Source organism: Triturus cristatus, chromosome 11 (assembly GCF_964204655.1).
Source record: "Triturus cristatus chromosome 11, aTriCri1.1, whole genome shotgun sequence".
NCBI lineage: Eukaryota > Metazoa > Chordata > Amphibia > Caudata > Salamandridae > Triturus > Triturus cristatus.
This window is the reverse complement of record NC_140594.1, coordinates 654,460,021-654,481,514: the sequence shown is the minus strand read 5'-3', so window position 1 is coordinate 654,481,514 and position 21,494 is coordinate 654,460,021. Positions and strand designations below refer to the sequence as shown.

At 40.4% G+C, this 21,494-nt stretch overlaps 1 protein-coding gene and 1 pseudogene across 1 annotated transcript in view; one reads left to right on the top strand and one right to left on the bottom strand.

The window, feature by feature from the left end:
• Positions 1–21,494, bottom strand: part of UBXN7 (UBX domain protein 7) — a 485,766-nt gene that overhangs the window by 363,891 nt on the left and 100,381 nt on the right. Inside the window, exon 3 of the mRNA XM_085634185.1 lies at positions 10,411–10,481. Within this exon, the coding sequence (XP_085490311.1) occupies positions 10,411–10,481 (71 nt within the window). The remainder of the gene's footprint in view (positions 1–10,410; positions 10,482–21,494) is intronic.
• On the top strand, positions 16,050–16,554 carry LOC146785252 (protein KTI12 homolog pseudogene; annotated as a pseudogene).

Below are 21,494 nucleotides of genomic sequence, written 5' to 3'. Positions count from 1 at the left end.
TATGCAAGTAAATGGATGTTTGATTCTTTATTAGCATGAGTGACTGTGTGTGAGTAACTATGGATGAGTAGCGTTGTGTAACAGGATGTATAGGTGTACGAGTACATATGATGAGTGAGTACATGTATGAGTGACTGTATAGGACTGTTGGTGAATGAGTGGATGTGTATGTGGATCTCAGAATTACTGAATAGGTTGTTGTAACTGGTATTGATATGTCCATTGTTTTTAAAATTTTAGTTACTATTTTTGAATGTGTGTATCAAAAGGTTATATTAGGGTGAGAGGGGGTCTGCCACTCTATCACAAGGATTATGTCATGAGTGATGTCAATTGAGATGTCATCAGTGGTTATGAGTGATGTCACTGACCAGGTCATGAGTGATGTAATATGCGACGTCATCAGCAGTGCATTGCGGGCCCGCGAGTTATAGTTAGCTGAACCAACTATAACGGGGGAATTTCAATGGTTTTGTACAAGTGAAATGTCCAGCTAACTAGAACACCCCTAAAACCTATGGTTTTTTCAGTGAATTTCTAAGGTTTTTTAAATGCTAATTGCCAACTATAACATTTCTGAAATCTATGGTTTTCAGTGAATTTAAGGTTTTTTAAATGCTAATTCCTAACTATAACGCCCCTGAAACCTATGGTTTTTTCAGTGAATATTATATATATATCTATATCTCAACTTTCGCTCCTTCCGGACAGCTGGACCCAAGAGAGGTGGTGCATACGCCGGCGGAGCACGCCGGTAATTCAAATGTTCCCACAAGATACTAATATCATGCGCTCTCAGTCACCAAGAAACTCCAAATCCAATGATGTCAGCAGGGGTGTTTAATTCTCACAACGCGTTTCAGCTCGTTGCAAAGCCTTGATCACGTGAGAAGGGTGCAATACACAAAGAATAGATAAAGTTTTTCAGAGGTGAACAGAGAAAAGGGACGACATCGTGAGTCTCCCGTACAGTCGGAACAAACGTAGCGGACATCTTGGAATGATAATCTGTGCATACGGTATCAGGACACAAGGTATACAAAAATGATACAGGAAACGTAAATGCATCTGAGTATAAGCTGAGTGCACACTAGTATCAAGGCATATACTCAAAATTAGGCATGTAATATAAATGTCCTAAATATGGTAATATGGTAATACTAAGACAATAACAGATATAAAATATAAACTCAAAATTTGTATTGTCGGCAGTCAACGAGAAACTGTTCACAGTAATGCTGAGATGCAAAATATAACTGTGGTGATATGAAAACAGAACCCTTCGTGGTCACATACAAGTAAACTCTTCATATAAGTGTAGCCAGTGCCATAACTGTATAAATCAATCGCCGACTAAAGGGACGATCTAAACTGATACGCTTACCACATATTTGAAAACGGTAAAAGTGTACGTAGAAACACTTCACACATCAAAAAGCAGGTATTGGCAAGTGCGGACTAGCAGATACCCAGATATAATCATAAGAAAGTATAGTCCGCAGGAGATATCCACATAGATGCATATGTTCCAAACATCATCACCTACTGTGCTCTAATATTCTTCATGTTAAGTGAAAAGACGGGGGAAAGGGTAGGATGCCCGTGACCGTGCTCGCTGGTGATTGGGCCCCTTCCTTCCCTCCTGTGAATAAAGAAACAAAAACAAAACTCAGTATAAAGCATATAGAGTTGGCGGATATTAAAATCAAAGCAACAGTTTTTGATCATAATACACCTAGTTCATGGAGGGAAAAGAGAAGATAAAAACAGCAGACATAGTGTAGGTATGTTAAAGGCAACATTGTAGCAATACGCTAATGGTGATGGCTAGTAACACAGAGACAACCCTGGAAAAGGTATAGAAGTAATACACACATGATGGCTCACTCCTTTAGATGTACTGCCATCTCCTAATCATGGTTCATACCCCCAGGGTGTTTTGTCTGAAAATCCACGATGTATTTGGATTCCCTCTGTCTCAGTTTCAAAACTCGATCCCCACCTCTGGGGTTATTAGGGATTTGTTCTAAGATGAAAAATCGCAGGAGACCAGGATTGGAAAAATGTCTCTCGCTGAAATGACGAGCTACTGCGTATTTTTCATCTAAATGTGTAATGGCACGGTAGTGTTCCAATACACGTTTTTTCGCCATAAGGGTTGTGCTGCCAATATACCACAATTTACAAGGACACTCAATCCCAAAAACTACAAAAGTAGAGCTGCAGGTAAGGAATTGAGTGATCACTTTGTATACTCCATTGCAATTGACTCTCTTGCAAAAATGGCTGTTCCTACAGGCCTTACAGTGACCGCATGGAAAATATCCCTGCAGGCCATGTTCCTGTTTCTTAGGGTAAAGTGTGACATCATTGTGAAACAAGAGGTCCCTGAAATTCCTCCCTTTCCTGTAAGTAATACTAGGTCTATTAGGGATCATGTCTCCAATGACAGTGTCAGCTTTGAGTATATCCCAGTTTTTGTTCAAAATACCTTGTATTTTATGGGAATCTACACTGTAGGTCATGATGATCCTTGTGTCAGTGTCGTCAGTGTTCTGGGTGGGAGTTTCCGTGGAAAGAATGACATCTCTATTAACTCTGTCGGCTCTGTCCTTTGCCTTCTTTAAGACCCAATTAGGGTAACCTCTCACCCTGAAACGCTCCAGCATGCAAGCGCTTTCAAGTTGGTATGCAGATTCAGTGTTACAGTTCCTTTTTGCTCTGAGCAGCTCTCCATAAGGGATACTCCATTTGAGAGTCTCAGGATGGCTGCTCAGAGCATGTAGGACACTGTTCCCCGCTGTGGACTTTCTAAATAGTGTGGTAAGCACCTTGTTGTCTTTGATTTCTAGCTTAACATCCAGATATTCTGCCGAGGTGTCATTTATACAGCCAGTGAGGACAATGTTGTACCTTGGGCAACAGGTATAGAACAGGTAAAGTGGGATCACCACATTACCACCTTTGTCGGCAGGGCGCATGAAGATACCAGCATTATTATACGCCCTGCCGACAAAGGTGGTATGTGGTGATTTTGGACCGGGACGACTACATCAGTGAGGCACACAGACAACTTTCGGACACCAGATACTACATACCCATTGACATAGCAACATATGACACCAGTATCACTACCATCTGGGACATGTTGATCACGTGGCGTGATAAAGGGATTTTAGAATGGGAAGAATATTGTTATTTAAAAAATGATCATCCCATTTTACCTGTTCTATACCTGTTGCCCAATGTACATAAGGATCCAATCAAACTACCAGGGCGTCCCATTGTGTCATCTAGAGGAAGTGTCACGGAACATGTTTCAAAATACGTTGATCATTTTCTTAGGGATTTTGTCACCAACCTACCCAGTTATGTCAGGGATACTAAAGATTTTTTAGATAAGTTGAAAAATCTGCATTTTGACCACAAATGTTTGATTACCCTAGATGTACAGTCCTTGTACACCATTATCGATCACAAACAGGGCCTTGCAGCATGTGAACACTTTTTGAACAATAGACCCCTACGCTTTAGAGAACATAGCAAGATGATCGTAAGTATGACAGAATTCTGCCTTGCCAACAATATTTTCCTCTTTGACGGTACCCTGTATAGGCAAACTACGGGTACCGCGATGGGTTCATGTTTTGCGCCGAGTTTCGCGAACCTTTTCATGGGTCGCTGGGAGGAGGAGATTTTTGCCAATTCTACCCTTGACAAATATCTACAACACATTTAGACATGGCTGAGATATATCTATGATTTATTTATTATCTGGAGAGGTACCAAATTGGAAGCCACTGAATTCATCGAACAACTTAACATTAACAACTACAACATTGTCCTCACTGGCAGTATAAATGACACCTCGGCAGAATATCTGGATGTTAAGTTAGAAATCAAAGACAACAAGGTGCTTACCACACTATTTAGAAAGTCCACAGCGGGGAACAGTGTCCTACATGCTCTGAGCAGCCATCCTGAGACTCTCAAATGGAGTATCCCTTATGGAGAGCTGCTCAGAGCAAAAAGGAACTGTAACACTGAATCTGCATACCAACTTGAAAGCGCTTGCATGCTGGAGCGTTTCAGGGTGAGAGGTTACCCTAATTGGGTCTTAAAGAAGGCAAAGGACAGAGCCGACAGAGTTAATAGAGATGTCATTCTTTCCACGGAAACTCCCACCCAGAACACGGACGACACTGACATTAGGATCATCATGACCTACAGTGTAGATTCCCATAAAATACAAGGTATTTTGAACAAAAACTGGGATATACTCAAAGCTGACACTGTCATTGGAGACATGATCCCTAATAGACCTAGTATTACTTACAGGAAAGGGAGGAATTTCGGGGACCTCTTGTTTCACAATGATGTCACACTTTACCCTAAGAAACAGGAAGATGGCCTGCAGGGATTTTTTCCATGCGGTCACTGTAAGGCCTGTAGGAACAGCCATTTTTGCAAGAGAGTCAATTGCAATGGAGTATACAAAGTGATCACTCAATTCCTTACCTGCAGCTCTACTTTTGTAGTTTATGGGATTGAGTGTCCTTGTAAATTGTGGTATATTGGCAGCACAACCCTTATGGCGAAAAAACGTGTATTGGAACACTACTGTGCCATTACACATTCAGATGAAAAATACGCAGTAGCTCGTCATTTCAGCGAGAGACATTTTTCCAATCCTGGTCTCCTGCGATTTTTCATCTTAGAACAAATCCCTAATAACCCCAGAGGTGGGGATCGAGTTTTGAAACTGAGACAGAGGGAATCCAAATACATCGTGGATTTTCAGACAAAACACCCTGGGGGTATGAACCAGGATTAGGAGATGGCAGTACATCTAAAGGAGTGAGCCATCATGTGTGTATTACTTCTATACCTTTTCCAGGGTTGTCTCTGTGTTACTAGCCATCACCATTAGCGTATTGCTACAATGTTGCCTTTAACATACCTACACTATGTCTGCTGTTTTTATCTTCTCTTTTCCCTCCATGAACTAGGTGTATTATGATCAAAAACTGTTGCATTGATTTTAATATCCGCCAACTCTATATGCTTTATACTGAGTTTTGTTTTTGTTTCTTTATTCACAGGAGGGAAGGAAGGGGCCCAATCACCAGCGAGCACTGTCACGGGCAACCTACCCTTTCCCCAGTCTTTTCACTTAACATGAAGAATATTAAAGCACAGTAGGTGATGATGTTTGGAACATATGTATCTATGTGGATATCTCCTGCGGACTATACTTTCTTATGATGATATCTGGGTATCTGCTAGTCCGCACTTGCCAATACCTGCTTTTTGATGTGTGAAGTGTTTCTAAGTACACTTTTACCGTTTTCAAATATGTGGTAAGCGTATCAGTTTAGATCGTCCCTTTAGTCGGCGATTGATTTATACAGTTATGGCACTGGCTACACTTATATGAAGAGTTTACTTGTATGTGACCACGAAGGATTCGGTTTTCATATCACCAGTTATATTTTGCATCTCAGCATTACTGTGAAGAATTTCTCGTTGACTGCCGACAATACGAATTTTGAGTTTATATTTTATATCTGTTATTGTCTTAGTATTACCATATTACCATATTTAGGACATTTATATTACATGCCTAATTTTGAGTATATGCCTTGATACTAGTGTGCACTCAGCTTATATTCAGATGCATTTACGTTTCCTGTATCATTTTTGTATACCTTGTGTCCTGATACCGTATGCACAGATTACCATTCCAAGATGTCCGCTACGTTTGTTCCGACTGTACGGGAGACTCACGATGTCGTCCCTTTTCTCTGTTCACCTCTGAAAAACTTTATCTATTCTTTGTGTATTGCACCCTTCTCATGTGATCAAGGCTTTGCAACGAGCTGAAACGCGTTGTGAGAATTAAACACCCCTGTTGACATCACTGGATTTGGAGTTTCTTGGTGACTGAGAGCGCATGATATTATTATCTTGTGGGAATATATTATATATATATATATATATATATTCACTGAAAAAACCATAGGTTTCACACATGTTATAGTTAGCGGAAATTTTACTGATAAAAAACCAATGAAATTCCCCCGTTATAGTTAGTGCAGGAAACTATAACTCACGCGACCGCAATCCTCTGCTGATGCTAATACTGTATTTAGACACTTATTTGCCCATGTCTTCTTCCATAAATTTTTAGCTATACATATATTACAAATATTTTTTTTTCATAAAGACACATATGTCATCAGCAGAAGATTGCGGTCGCGTGAGTTATAGTTTCCTGCACTAACTATAACGGGGGAATTGCATTGGTTTTTTATCAGTAAAATTTCCGCTAACTATAACGTGTGTGAAACCTATGGTTTTTTCAGTGAATTTGTACGGTTTTTTTAAATGCTAAGTTACTTTACGCCATTCGTGGCGTGCGCGCCCACTTAACGCAGTTCGTTCCGTGCGCGCATGGTGCGCTTCGCGCACCGTGCGCGCACAGTGAGCACGCGGTGCGCTTTGCGCACCGCGCGCCCACTTTACGCAGTTAGTGCCGTGCACGCACGGTGGGCACGCGGTGCGCTACGCGCACCGCGTGCCCACGTTACGCTAGATGGGCCATGTACGCACGATGCGCTTCGCGCACCGTGCGCACATGGAGGACATAATATGCGCTTCCTTGTGATAGGTAATCTGTTGAAATTTTTGGGGGAAATGCTGTGCTCTTATATGCCATGCACAGATGGTGGCCTTCGGCCACCGTTTGCACACGGGGTGGAGAGAGTGGGTTTTTTTTTTCTAATAATTTTTTACCGTACGCGTACGGTAAGCGTAATCGGCGAAATTTTCGAAAAATAAAAAATTACCGTTTTTTGCCTTGGGGGATCTTTGAAGACTCAACTAACATGGTTATGTGCATGGGCGCTGTCTAAACAGCCCCTTTATATGTTTTTGGCATTTGTTTATCAGCTCCCCCCTCAGAGTGCGAGAGAGAAAATGGCAGCCGCCGCTTCCTGGTTTCGACCGATTCGAATGTTTACTAAGATCTAAGGGCCAATCAGAATCGCGCTCGCGCACGCCACCGTACGCGTACGGTAAGCGCACCGTAAGCTGGCTCAGATATATATATTGATTTAAAGGCTATTTTCTCAGAATCTACTGAACAGATTTACACCAAACCTACAAAAGGCACTTCCTTGACCTGAGGACTACCTCTCTGCCAAATTTCAAGTAATTCTGTTCAGCCGTTCGGGCTGTAGCTGTGTCTAAAGGTCCTATGGAAAAATGCATGGGAAAAACGAGTTTTGGGACCCCCCTTTTATCTCAGCCCCCGCTTGACGAATCCCCCCGAGACTTTCAGGGTAGGAGCGGAGCGTAGCGCCCCACCTATTTTGAAAAATTCGCAAGGATTCGTCGACCGGTGCAAAAGTTATTCAAAATAGAATGTTGCGGATTTCCTATGGAAACGTGGTCCTAACTATAACTACCTACTGGCGACCGCCAGTAGGAGATATATATATATATATATATATATATATATATATATATATATATATATATATATATATATATATATATATATTTCACCAAATTCCCCACAATGATTTTACAACGCACTCCACGGATTCTTTCTTCTTCGGACTTCCCTATTGGTTCAGGACAGTCCAGTGAGTGCCCACATTGTGAGTGAAAGCCAGCGTGATGCATAAGAGAGGTTTGCATGCTTGTGCACACTTGGTGATAATCGTTACCCAAATGTATCTACACGGACATGCAGCCACAATCACTAAGATAACAATATAAACTCAAGCTGACATGGCGGACTCACGAAGGTGAATGGACTATTAGTTTTGAAGTCCGTCGTCACTCACTGGACTGTCCTGAACCAATAGGGAAGTCCGAATGGATATTTAAATGGGGGCATTGAAAAGAAAGTAATCTGCACTAAAGGCATTGAAAAAGGCAAACATGCCGAAACCGGTCTGCCTGTAAATCAAGAATTAAAATGAATTGAAGAAAGAATCCGTGGAGTGCGTTGTAAAATCCTTGTGGGGAATTTGGTGAAAAATGCAATTGCGTGTACAAGCCACTAACACGGCAACGGCACCCGCCCGCAAGATGTTCGGCGGCAAGTGGCGCTTGTTGGATAATATATAATTCACTTTAAAAAACCATAGGTTTCACACGTTATAGTTAGGTGGACATTTCACTCATAAAAAAACCAATGGAATTCCCCCGTTATAGTTAGTTCAGATAACTATAACTCGCGCGCCCGCAATCCACTGCTCATGACGTCACATATTACATCACTCATGACATGGTCAGTGGCATCACTCATGACATCACTGATGACATCATCCTTTTGATAGAGTGGCGGTCGCGCGAGTTATAGTTATCTGAACTAACTATAACAGGGAAATTTCATTGGTTTTTTACGAGTGAAATGTCCACCTAACTATAACATGTGTGAAACCTATGGTTTTTTAAGTGAATTTGCAAGGTTTTTTAAATGCTAATTCCTAACTATAACGTGTGTGAAACCTATGGTTTTTTCAGTGAATTTGTACGGTTTTTTAAATGCTAAGTTATGTATTTATTAATATATTTTTTATATATTTATTTTACAATAAACTACGTATTAAAAAAGTATATATTTTTTTAATGGTTTTTCACCGTGCGCGCACCCCGTGATTTTTAAAAAAAAAATTACAATGTTTTTTTCTGCCTTCGGGGTCCTTCAGGGACCCCCTGACAAAGGCTAGGGGGTCAGGAACTCTCTATCCTGCCCCCTTTACACGTTCGCCACCTTCCTTTTTCACTCTCGCACTCAAAACAAACAAAATGGCGGCCGACACTTCCTGATTTCGACCGATTCGCACATTGACTGACATGTAACCACCAATCAGAATTACGCTCGCGCACGTTAGGGTGCGCTGGCTATAGATATTTATGTGCTTTTAACTGCAATTTTCTCAGGAACTACTGAACAGATTGACTCCATATATGCAAAAAGCACATCCCTGACCGGAGGACTACCTCTTTGCCAAATTTCAAGTAATTCTGTTCAGCCGTTCGGGCTGTACCTTCGACTAAAGGTCCTATGGGAAAATGCATGGGGAAAACGTGTTTTGGGACCCCCCTTTTTTCTCGGCCCCGGCTTGACGAATCCAAACCCCGCCCCCCCCCCCCCCGAGACTTTCCGGGTAGGAGCTGAGCGGAGCGCCCCATTTGTTTTGAAAATTTCACGACGATTCGTCAACCGGCACCAAAGTTATTCAAAATAGAATTTTGAGATTTCCTATGGAAACACACACACACACACACACACACACACACACACCCCCCCCCCTCATTCACTGAAAGTACAGTTCTGGTCACGAATTAACCATTAAAATAGACGGGAATTTGCATGAAATGCTGCAATTCATAACTAACAAGATAAATACAAAGCACACAGCAGGAGCAGACCCTATGGCCAACTGCCGAGTGGCCAACCCAGGACCTTCTAGCGACGAAGAGGAGGCCCAGTACTGGGTTTGCAACAAACCATGCAAGAGGACCAACAAGGGCTCATGAATCTGTGTGCGTTTATGTACCAGGCCCTGGTGCCTGCAAACCTTGTGGCGAAATCATTTTTTTAAATTATTTTGATCATGGAAGGATTAAAGTGGCCACACCAAACTTTTCATCACCATAGCCAGGGAATGCACCCTCTGCCTCATTATGGCTACTTTATTATTTTTCAGGATGCAAGGACCAAGACACACTTGATGTGATGGAAAATGCCTTTTATTTCATTTCCCAGAGCTTCAGGGTCTAAAGGTAAAAATATCTCACATTTTTCAACACTTTCAAGACCATCACAAAACATTGTTGAAACACTATTTTCTATAAAAAAAAGGACAAACAGATTTACAAGAAACCAAATGAATGCACTTTTGTCCAAAGTTCTAATTTCATGCAAAGTTTGGTGTAATTCTAATCAGCCTTCCTTTTCTGTTGGAGGGAACCACGATTCCTATAGCAGTTAAAATGGAAAAAGTCAGTTTTTGACTCCTTTGTCCTCTCCCTGCTTGGTCTACACAAAACTTGCCAAGCATAACCCAAATGGGTATTTTTTTTTTTCAGAGAGTTACTAAGAATCAAAAAAAACTTCTTTTATGGAAACATCCGACAAAACCATATGTACTATTGTGGTGCGCAGTATGTATGTATTTGTGGCAAGATGCAAACAATGTGACATATATTACTGATAAAAGCCCTCAGAGATGCATGCACTGTCAAACCAGACTGAAAAGTAAATAAAAGTTTGAAAAATGACTTTGTACCACATCTGGTTCACTGCCATTTGTTGACACATGCAGTTATGTTACCTCCTATCTTATCTAATCAAAAACTTAACTTTCAGTATGCTTTAAGTCAACTCACCACCAAACAGAGGTTCCGGCTCCACAAGAACTTCCTGCTTCTGTGGAATCGGTGCTCTTACATCATCATCACTGAAAAAGAAAGAACAAAAATCTCACTACTATAGATACAATCCACAAAAATAGACGTTTGAAATCATAAATTATTAATTAGCAGGAGAGACATATTCATTGATATATCCTCAGGTCTCGTATTTCCTGGGCTTCACAATTTAAAAATCACAATTGACTATCCTGTACATCAAACGTTGTTAAATCCAGCCATTTATTCCGAATCTGTAGAATACAATTCATACAGATATCAATCTCTCCTACAAAGCAGATGAGGAGGCCACCGATAAACAATATGGCTATCAAAGAAACAAAAAACATTTGCCCGTCCTACTGCATATAGACTGTTCTGGAAAATTCCCTAATATCCATCGATAAAAACAGATTGCCATCTCACAAACTCGATTCAGTGTAGAGAAGATGGATTACCATTAATTCTCAATTTCTGGACACAGACATAGGTCAGCAGTTAAATAGCATAAGCACATCTATGAGTCGCATTCCATAAACGTGCGATTAGCTGTATTTGCAGAAAGTATTACCTTTTGATATAACGTGCTTAAGCAAATGCTGATTTAATATGTAAATGCAGGACGTATTCACGATTGCACATGTCAAAAAGAAACTGTCCGCCAGTTTGTAGGTTAAAGCTCAGATTACAGTTCCACAGATCTGACTGACCTTCTGTGCGCTTTATATAAACTATGCATTATATCGCCAACAGAAGTCATGCCATCTTTTTCTTTCATCCAGCAACATTTGGCAGAGCCAGCCAAGAGTTTCTCTCGACTGTCCCAGAGAGATGCAGTCTGCCTCGGTTGATTAGATACTGTTTAAACATAAGGTGTGCAGACACAGTGTTATACTAAAGTCTGCCTATTCAAAGATGAGCAAGTAAGTTCCTAGGCAGCTGTCAAAAGGGGGAGGAGAGATCAAACTGTGTACCTTAAAATTGTAAATGGCACGATTCTTGAGCCATTACAGTATGGAAATGCATGCATGGGCTTTCCCTTTTGTCAGGATGCAATGAGATGAGAAATTAAGTGTGGGGATTGCCGGTACACACCAGAAGACTACCAAGTGTGAATTCCCCTTTGAAATAGAAGGGAAGAGACACTCCTTCGAGGAGTAATCTAGCAGGCAGTAGTGCATTACCCAAGAGACATCGGCATTGCAATAAAAGCCCATAAGGTGTCCTGGAAGTGGGCAAATGTTTCAGATAAAGACACTGGTAATCAAAATAAAACACCCCAAGACAAGCCTAATGATTTTAAAAAATTGCCTAGGAGTGAGACTGATAATTCACCGTGGCAGGTAACAGATGAGATTGAATTGAAATTTACATTTATATGAGCCCATGGAGAACCAGTGACCATGTAATACCTCTCGAATTCATATAATAGTCACGCATCATATTAAAGGCCCGTCTTGATGCATTCCTCACAGATATTTACTAGTAAAGAGTTTGAAATATGAATGGAAGCCAACATACTCGTGCACCACAAATAATAGTTGTTTACATTCACGATAATATTTTAACATGTACTGCGTCAGGCACAAATCTCTTAGATCCCCTTATAAATGCACCAGCTCCAGATATAACCATGGAAGTAGTGTTACACAGACTAGCATTAAGTGTGTTTGAGGTTCACCACTTTGGCCTCTCAGTAGTGTATGTGAAGTCAGGTGCCACTACATAATAGCAATACGTGCTTGCTACTACTATAAATTAGCGAACATTATTAAACACAAATATCTCAGTGAATGAAACAGGCCCAAAAGGGGCATAAGAAAGAGAGCAAATTAACAAGGGATTAAAAGTGACACTTCTATTACATAAACATAGGAAACGCACACATCCTTAGGGGACCATGGAGACCCCTCTCGAACACATGATAAAAACATTCGCTGCAGACAAGAGGAAGATACAAAAGTATTGTAAACAATGGTACAAGTGTACCAAAGGCCACGCCCAGCCATGGCCAAAGGAAGGGACGTTTGATGAAGACATAACTGAACACACATTGTCTTACATTTGATCCAAGTATAATAGGAAGAAAAGACAGAAAAGGGAAGCCATCCTATCAGTATTCTGCGATACAAAAACCAACGTGAAACCAGCAGCATCCGGTGAGGCACAGTCCCCAGAGAAATCTCGGCCCTATGGTCTTTACCCCATTCTGCCAGCTGCAGACTACCAAGGCCCCTTTAGAGTTCCACTTAAAAAGAGTAGAGACAAATTAGGGGAAACAAGGCACCTTTGGACCCCATACCTATAACTCCTCGGGCCTAACAGGACCAAAGAGACAGACTCCTAAATGAATTGAAGCACACGGTTAGACAGGCAGAATGCTCTAAAAGTCCTGCTCCCCTCTGAGGACAATGGACTAAGGAACTTGGGCTTCACAGGCTGGGAGACACTTCTGCAGAGGCTTTGAGGCAACTGATGACTTGATACGAGTAGAAGAATGGGAAAGGGATATAGACAAGTGATAATATCATGATCCCCCTCCCAAATGAGTTACAAGACATGGAGGGGGGTTTGAGGAAGATGAGGATTGGGAAGACATGCCTAACAGGGGTGCAAATGAACAGAACATTAACCGGAGACAATATCATTTCTTCCTGCGTCCACTGAAGGGGTCACTGAATCACTGACAAAATATCAAAGGTCAGAATATCGACCTACAAAAATATTGCAGCAAGAATATCAAATTCAAGAATATCGATATCCTATCTACATTATGGTAAGTACAAAAATATTAAAAATATCGATGTCAAAAACATCATTGTTAAAAATATTGATTTAATAATGTAAAATAAAGTAAATCATACATGTAATTAAAAGTAAAAAAAAATAAAATGTTTAAAAATTATAATATATAAATATATATATATATATATATAGTAAAAATACATTTTACATATAATATATATACTTACTAATAATTCTAAATATTTCAATAACTTATAAAAAAATATATATAAATTATACATACATCCATACACAAAACAAAAAAATATATATAAGACAAATTAAAATAATTGAACATATTGTTAATCTTTTAAATATTAATTATATGCTACATTAACTAAAATACAAAAAATATTAGATAGCGGAGGTAATAAAATTACTATTCCAACTCCGAACAGTGCAACAGTAGGGAAAATGTTGGATAGCGTAGGGGTAAAAATTCCTATTCCCACTCCAGTGAGTGCAACAGTAGGGAAAGTGTTGGATAGCGTAGAGAATATGCCAACTCCAGTGAATGTAACAGTGTGGAAAATGTAGGATAGCGTAGGAGTTAAATTAACATACTTATTAATTAAATAATTTTGTAAAATAAAGAACATTAAAAATTATCTAAAAAAATTTATAAAAATACCAATAAAATTAATTTAATAAATTACTTCCCACCCTATTCCCCCATAAACCCACAACCCGCTAGACATAAAAAAACAAAAATGTAACTGTCAATCAATTCATAAAAATTAATTACCAAATAATAAATGGACAATAAATTAAATAAAAAATAAATTCGTTATAATTAATATAATTCTAAATCAATACAATTTAATAACCAATTAATAACAAATTAATTATCAATACCAATAAATAAAAACATTTATAATTAAATTACTTCCCACCCTATTCACCTATAAACCCACAACCCGCTACATACAAAAAATAATGTCATGTAATGATCAATTAATCAAATAATAAAAATGTATTACCAATTAATAATTAATTCTCAAATAATTTACAATAACAATAAATATAATGCTAATTAATCAAATACAAATTAACAATCAATAAAATAATCAATAACAATAAATAAAAACATTAATTATAATAATTGAATTACTTCCCATCCTATTCCCCAATAAACCCACAACCTGCTCTGGTACTAAAACGCAAAATTTACTTAAAAAAATTACTAATCTCTAAACATTTAATACATGTATTTAAAAATAATAAAAATACATTACAATTTTTTTTTAAACATACATATAAAATGCATACGAAAATACATAACACTAATATAAATATCAATATTAAAGATATTTTTGCTAACGATATTACTTACTTCGATATTACTAATTTCGATACTACTTACTTAGATATAAAAAAAAACTACATTACTTACCTTAAGGTCGATATTGTGTTCAACGATATTCTTGACAATCGATATTCTGTGCCCACGATATTAAAAACTCGATATTAGTGTAGATCGATATTTTCACTGCTCACCGGGGTCATTAATGGCAGTAAGACACCTCACAAACGTGGAAGAAGTCAATCCTAAAAAGAGTAGGTCAGATCTGACACCCATAGAGATAATAGTAACTACCCTCCTTATATTCCATTACCAACCCTTTTTGGATGAATTGGCAAAATGGACTGAAAAGGAGGGGAGCGAAGCAATGGCCTTGAAAGGATCTTTTCAACCCATCGACTTAGCAACTGCTGAAGATATACAGCAGGAACAGGGCAACTCAGATTGAAATGATTCCTATATGCAAGAGGACCTCGTGGTTTGGGAGAAGTATGCTATAGACAAACCGACTGAAGGGATTCGATGCAATAGACCAGACCCAAGACCAGTAAATCCTTGTCTAATAACTCATTTACCCCTCACTTTTGAGCGTAGACCACTGCCCACATATGTTCCATGGCCACAACTGGATAAAAAGAATTTAAAGAGGACACTACCCTCGCTGTGTGAGGGTTCAGAAAATGGATAGGATGCTTTAAGAAACACTCTGCTGGGGTGATTCTGGCCTTGGGCGATGTTAAATGTTTGTTAAGTTTTCTGGTGGGATACGTGGTAAATACTATTTTGACCAGAGTAGGATTCCTTCAAATAACATTAATAAAAACACAGTTTGAACGGTCATCCTTCAACAATATCCGTCAACATGTCAGGCATGCTCTTTCGGCAGAAAACATCCAGACAGACCAGACACTGGAGCTTTTATGGCAGAGTACAAAACCGACTGAAGACATTGCAGAATTCATTACCAGAATGAAAGAACGATGGGTACAAGAAGTAGGGTGTAACTGGGAGGAAATGTAAAGTTATTTTATAATGTACTGAAACAAGGCCCAACCACGGATATCGAGCAAGCCTAGATGGACTAGTAGGAATGGAGGCTAAACCATGGCCAAAAATACAAGCTCATGTCATACGTTATTTCAAGCAGAAAAAAGAAAAGGCAGAGCAGGTAGAGAGGGCTACAGCTAGGTTGATGCAAAAGAAAATTAAAAAATCAAGCAGAGAAGGGTCACTTCTAGCAGCACCACAAATGGCTGTCACAACACCAGTGTGTAGGAACCAGGAAGGAAGACAGCAGGGGTGGGGAATTTGTCTCGCCCGACGCCCCTTGACAGGAGGATTCTTGTTGCAGACAAGAAGTTTTATTGTCTACTTAGTCCGATGGAAAAGTAGACATTCTCTTTAACCCTTGTGCATCCAATATAATCACAAACCAGTTATTTCAGATTGGAATCTGAAATCTTAGTAAATATGCCTTTTTATAAGTAATTACAGTAACCAAGCTAAGCTCGGCTGCAGCTGTGAGCAAGATATGCCACTAGTGGTGCTGTGAGGATTCCCCTGCAATGGTAAAGGACTGCATGTTCAGGGTCAGGGAAGGTGCATGTTGTGGGTTACAAGTCCTTAAGAGCAGACAGGAATGCAGTGTATGCAAATTCTCGGAAAGAGTAAGTCTGAAGAGCCCTGAGAGCTCAAGTTGAAGGGAAGCTAAACAAGGAGGATGTGGTTATCCTGGACGCCCTCAATTACATAAAAGGTTGCGGACAAAAGATGTACTTGTTTGATAAAACCCACACAGATGCCTCACTGCTTAACAGCCCCTGAAGTCAGCTCCACATGAAATAACACCAGAGACCCTGAAAACCAGTACTCGCTGGATGTATTTGATGCTCTTGTACAGTCCCCAATTCAAGTAACCGCTGGGACAGTCCTCCATTTACTGTGCAGAAAGATGACATGCGGTCATTGAAGGCATTTGTGATGCCATTTTCCACAAGAAAGCCCTCTCTGTCCAGGGGAATAGATCTGTTCATTAGTGTAGTAGGCTCAGAGGACGGAAAATAACGGGCTTGTTGGAAATATATGGCGGAGAGAAGAGAGATGGGGCACCAGTCAGTTCACGGCCCAGGAGGTAAGACTGACACTTATTTGCATGGAATAGTTGGGGAACTCTAGGAGAACTCCAGGAGTATGCAGTCTAGGCCAAAAAACACAGGCGAATGTAATAAGGGGCACAAGAGGCCCCTCATCATTTCACCTGCCCCTTGACCGCTTTTCAGGACTCAGCCCCATGTGACTTCATCCTCTTTTTGTTACCTACTTTGATCATCCAATTTAAGGGTTCCCAAAGTAAAGTTTTTCCAATTCCAGAACTGCTCATGACCTTACAAGTAAAGAGCCAGGAGTTTTGGCTCACAAAGACATCTTGCTTTTCTGGCTCTGCCTCCTCTATAGACTACCTTTCCTCACTCGATCACAAGCAAAAGCTCTCATTGCTCCCTTTGTCCTCCGGGCTACTTGTCTGCTCTTCTTCTGGCTAAGATTATTTTATTTAGGGTTGGTTTGTACAGCGCTACTAATCACTAGAGGTGATTTCTGAGTGCTTATCTGAACTACGACTTCTGGTACTTCTCCCTCTGATCTTGACACAGATCTTCCTCTTTCAACAAGGTTTCCACTTTATTTTGTACTACTGCTGAGTTTTCCTATACCTATTCCTCTGCTTCTGCAGTCCATCCCTCCCTATAATTTGGTTTTATTTATAGTGCTTAGTAATTTTCTTCTGTTTTTAGCACTATAAATGATAGAGCTTATTATTGTTTACGCAATAGTACTCAATTTGATATCCTTAAATGGAGGGAAAGCAACAAATTTATTGCCAGAATCTGAACTCGTAGTGTGCAGGCCACAGTGATCGTCTGGAGTAAATCTTAACCCACCGAGCCATCTAGCCAATCTGCGGATTCTGCCGAATAACTTTGGTTTCTTTCTTTGTGCTTTCGTCCCTGTACTTGCTCTCCCCTCTATCCTAAGATTATCTGACTTTCTATTTTTCTGGACCCCATGGTTTGGGTGCCTTTATATTCCTCTTGCCAGCCTCGTTTCCCTACATTATCCTCTAGTGTTTCTGCCCTTGAATTTACTAAGGTTTTCTCCAGAACCTGTGTGCCTTTTCCTAGTACGAGATCCCTTCTGTCTCAATTCTTCCTCAATTTAGTCCATGGATCTTGTTGCAGGCCTCTCCAGGCATCCCTGTCCTAATACCTGGCCAGCTCCCCTTGCTTGAATATTGCCTGGTGAGTTTTTCAATAATTCACAGCTTGGGTGCCTGTTTTCTCCAGCTCAATCCAGCCGGGTCCCTTGAAGTCTGTCTCAGTACCATCAGTGAGTCTCATGACATTCCCTTTATTAATTCGAGTATTATGCTATTGAAATATCCACTCTCACAACTGTACTGTGCAGGTTCTCAATTTTGACTCCTTCCTCCATGGCCAGTCATTGTACTGCTCGACACTCTTCTATTGCCCTTACTACACATTTCTGAAACAGATACATTTGCTTTGCCATCACTGCGTTGCCATCAGACACTGGTCACAAAAAGTGTCTACATGTAAATGCCTCGACTTGTGCTGCTCTATACATGTCTTTACTACTAGGGTTACTGTGGGGGCAGTTGGCAGGGCTGCTGGAAGGCAGGTGGCAAAGTGGGCTGGTTAAGGTGAAGGGGTTAATCAGAGCCCTGAGAGGAGTACAGAGGGGGGTAAAGAAGGCTGAGCAGCCTGTGATGAGCGGAGGCAAGGTAGCAGCAGTAGACAAGAGAGGGGTTTGGAAGGTATGAAGCCAATGGTGAAACTAGAGTGGGAATAAAACCTCTTGTGAGAGGGGAGGAGAACCTGTAGTAAAATGTGCAAGGGGTACAGAGCCTGTGATAAGGGAGTGGAGAAAAGGTAATAGGATGGGTAGTGAGAGGAATATTAATTCCAATGTACTTAGTGTGAAGATATATGTGTAGTAAGGGAGTGGTGTCCTTCAACAGTAGGTGTGTGAAGCCCTTGTTGTGAGCAAAGAGAACCGACGGGTGATGAATCCTATGATGAAGATGTGAAATTGGTATGGGCCCTATGGCAAGTTAGTGGAAAGGCAAATGTTTTACTGCTGATAGCAAGAAAACAGTGTGGAAGGTAATACTTTGTAATAAGAGTTTGTAAGGGCAAAGAGGCACAGGTGGTCAAGTCTACTTAGGCTTTTATAGTGGACTAGTAAATCAGTCCTTGCTAGTCCTTATAACTTTTAGTTTTATAGAGTTCGTGGGGCAAGTGGATTTCTTTACAGAGCCAAAAGATTGTATCCCTTTGTCCCTTGGACAAGTACAGTTTTTCAAAAATTCCACACCCCTGAGCCAGTAAGTAACATGTGAAACAGACTAGGACTGTTTTTCAGGGGCCAGGGAGGGAAACAAAGAATATACTGCAGGACAACAGTGTTATTGTGGAAATAGGGGTCATTTTGCAAGGGAATGTAGAGTGAAAAAGAACGATGATCAAGCGCAGTGATGGTTTGCTCCGCAGAGGCAGATGGGGCCACAACAGATGCGTTGTGTTCAGGTTCAGAGGACTGCACAACAGGGGCAAATGCCCCAAAATATGCCCCAGGTTGTCGGAAATACTAAAGGAGAACACACACAATCCCTTTTCTGCACAACCCCAAATATCTGGAGGGACATCAACCAGCAGCTATACACAATGAGAGTCCACATACAACCATATTGTGTCCAATAATAACAACACACAGATCAAAAGCGAAACCCACTGATGGTAGCCACAGAAAGTCGCCCATGTAGGTTTTTTTTTTGTGGTTTAGTTTTATTTTACATCAATACCGATACCACTAAATCTTGTATAAAGGAAGGAGCACTACCACTTTTTCACATGTCAATTGACACACAAGCATTTTCTGGGGTGGTCAGGAAGGCTCCCTCCACTGAATCAGTGAGCATGATAAAAGGAGACACATAGATTGAAGGAGCATTGTTATATTTCCCAGAGGCACCGGTCAATCTTCTCAGAAGAGACCCGATGATTAAGCTGAATATGACCATCTCTTTTTTGGATGATGGGTCGATGGTATGTTACACACCTGGTATTAGACCGGGTAGGATGCTGTGACTCCTAGCTCATGAAGACTTGGGACAACAGGTCAGAGCAATTCCTGTGGATAAAGAGGCCTTTTTGCATGGCATATACGTGTTGATATTGAGAATACACCAGCACTACTGGGGAAGATAGTGCAGATACCGAATTAACTATTGTTCAGACTCGAGAGACCTGTGGCTCCCATAGAAGAACCTGGCTTGGTGTTAGAGATAATGGCCCTTGAAATAGAGCCACGTTAGGCATTACTGATAGCATTTGACATGAGACAAGCAACATGGGCATCAGTAATATTTACGGATCCAGAGATCAAACTGAGAGAGACATCAGATGAGGAAATGTTTAATGATAGCCCATCAATTGAGACAGAGCTATTTCAAAAGGATATTCTCATTAGAGTACGGTTGCAATATAGGACAGTGCCAAAACACGCACAAGACAGTACAATAAGAGATAAGGATTTGGCAAAGATACCAAAGAGTCTGTGGCCTAAGGGACAACACAATGCGAGACTGATTAAAGGAGCTGAGCATGTGAAAACATTGAAACTCGGTGCAATACTGCCCGAGGTACTTCAGTATCCCTTATACAAAGAATCAGAAGAATGCATCTTTCCCACAATTAACAGGGAGTGATATATGAGAGAGCATCACCTTGTAATACATAGATTTATCTCATTAAAACGGCTAAGGGGGTAACTTGGAGGATTTCCGCTCCCTGCGCGATATAGTAAATCACAGAATTTCCATTGGTACCAGACCCTTTAGTCATACTAATAAACATTACTACGGATGCCACCTACTTTTCAGTAATTGATTTGAAAAATTGATTTTTTTGCATTACGCTGTACCCAGATAGTCGGTATCTAACAGGGTTTATGTACAGACAAACTCTGTATTGCTATAGAAGGCTCCCTCAAGGCTATTGTGAGTCCCAGAGTATCTTTAGCACGACAGTGAAAAAGGATTTAGCAAACGTAAAATGTAAAAGCACCCTTTTACATTAAGTGGACAACATTTTGGTGTGTGGCCCTACTGAAAACATATGCAGGAATGAGAATATTGGTCTCCTTTGCATGCTTGAAGAAAAAGGATACAAAAAGCGGACAAATACAGATTACGATATGTGCAGATAGAATGTCATTTGGGACAGATAATATCCAAAGATGGGAGGAGACCGACACTTGACAGAGCAGAGAGCATCAGAAACATGTCCAAGCCCACCACAAGACAAATGCAGCAGTTCCAAGGACTCTGCAATTATTTAAGGAAGTATGTATTTAATTATGTCACCCTGACTGCACCACTTTAGACTGTACCATAGCAATGAGAATAAAATAAACTGGACTAATCAAAGTGAGACAGCATTTTGGAAGCTGAAAAATGCAAACACAAATGCTCCAGTGTTGGGTACACCTGACCAAGCAAACCATTCCATCTCTTCGGTCATTGTGATGAAATGACAATGATAGCCATACTGACTCAAAGACATCCGTGGGATTCAAACCAACTACAGTGGGCTGCTGGATAGCGTCTTGAAAGGTCACTACCCATGTGAACAAGCACGGGCCAAATCAGCGTGTGCAGTCCAGAAAAGCACCGCAAAAGTGATAGGATCACCTTAAACACTGTATGTAGAGCATGCAATATTTTCAATTTTACAAAGAGGAGCACCCTCACAACTCAGAGAACAAGTAATACTTTCAGTACCATCTTTACAAGTGGTTCGCTGTCAAACAGTTAATCCAGCAACATCCTTTGCACACCCAGCTACGGACGATGAACATACATATGACTGTCCTAACTATTTACCAGATGAAGAAAGTA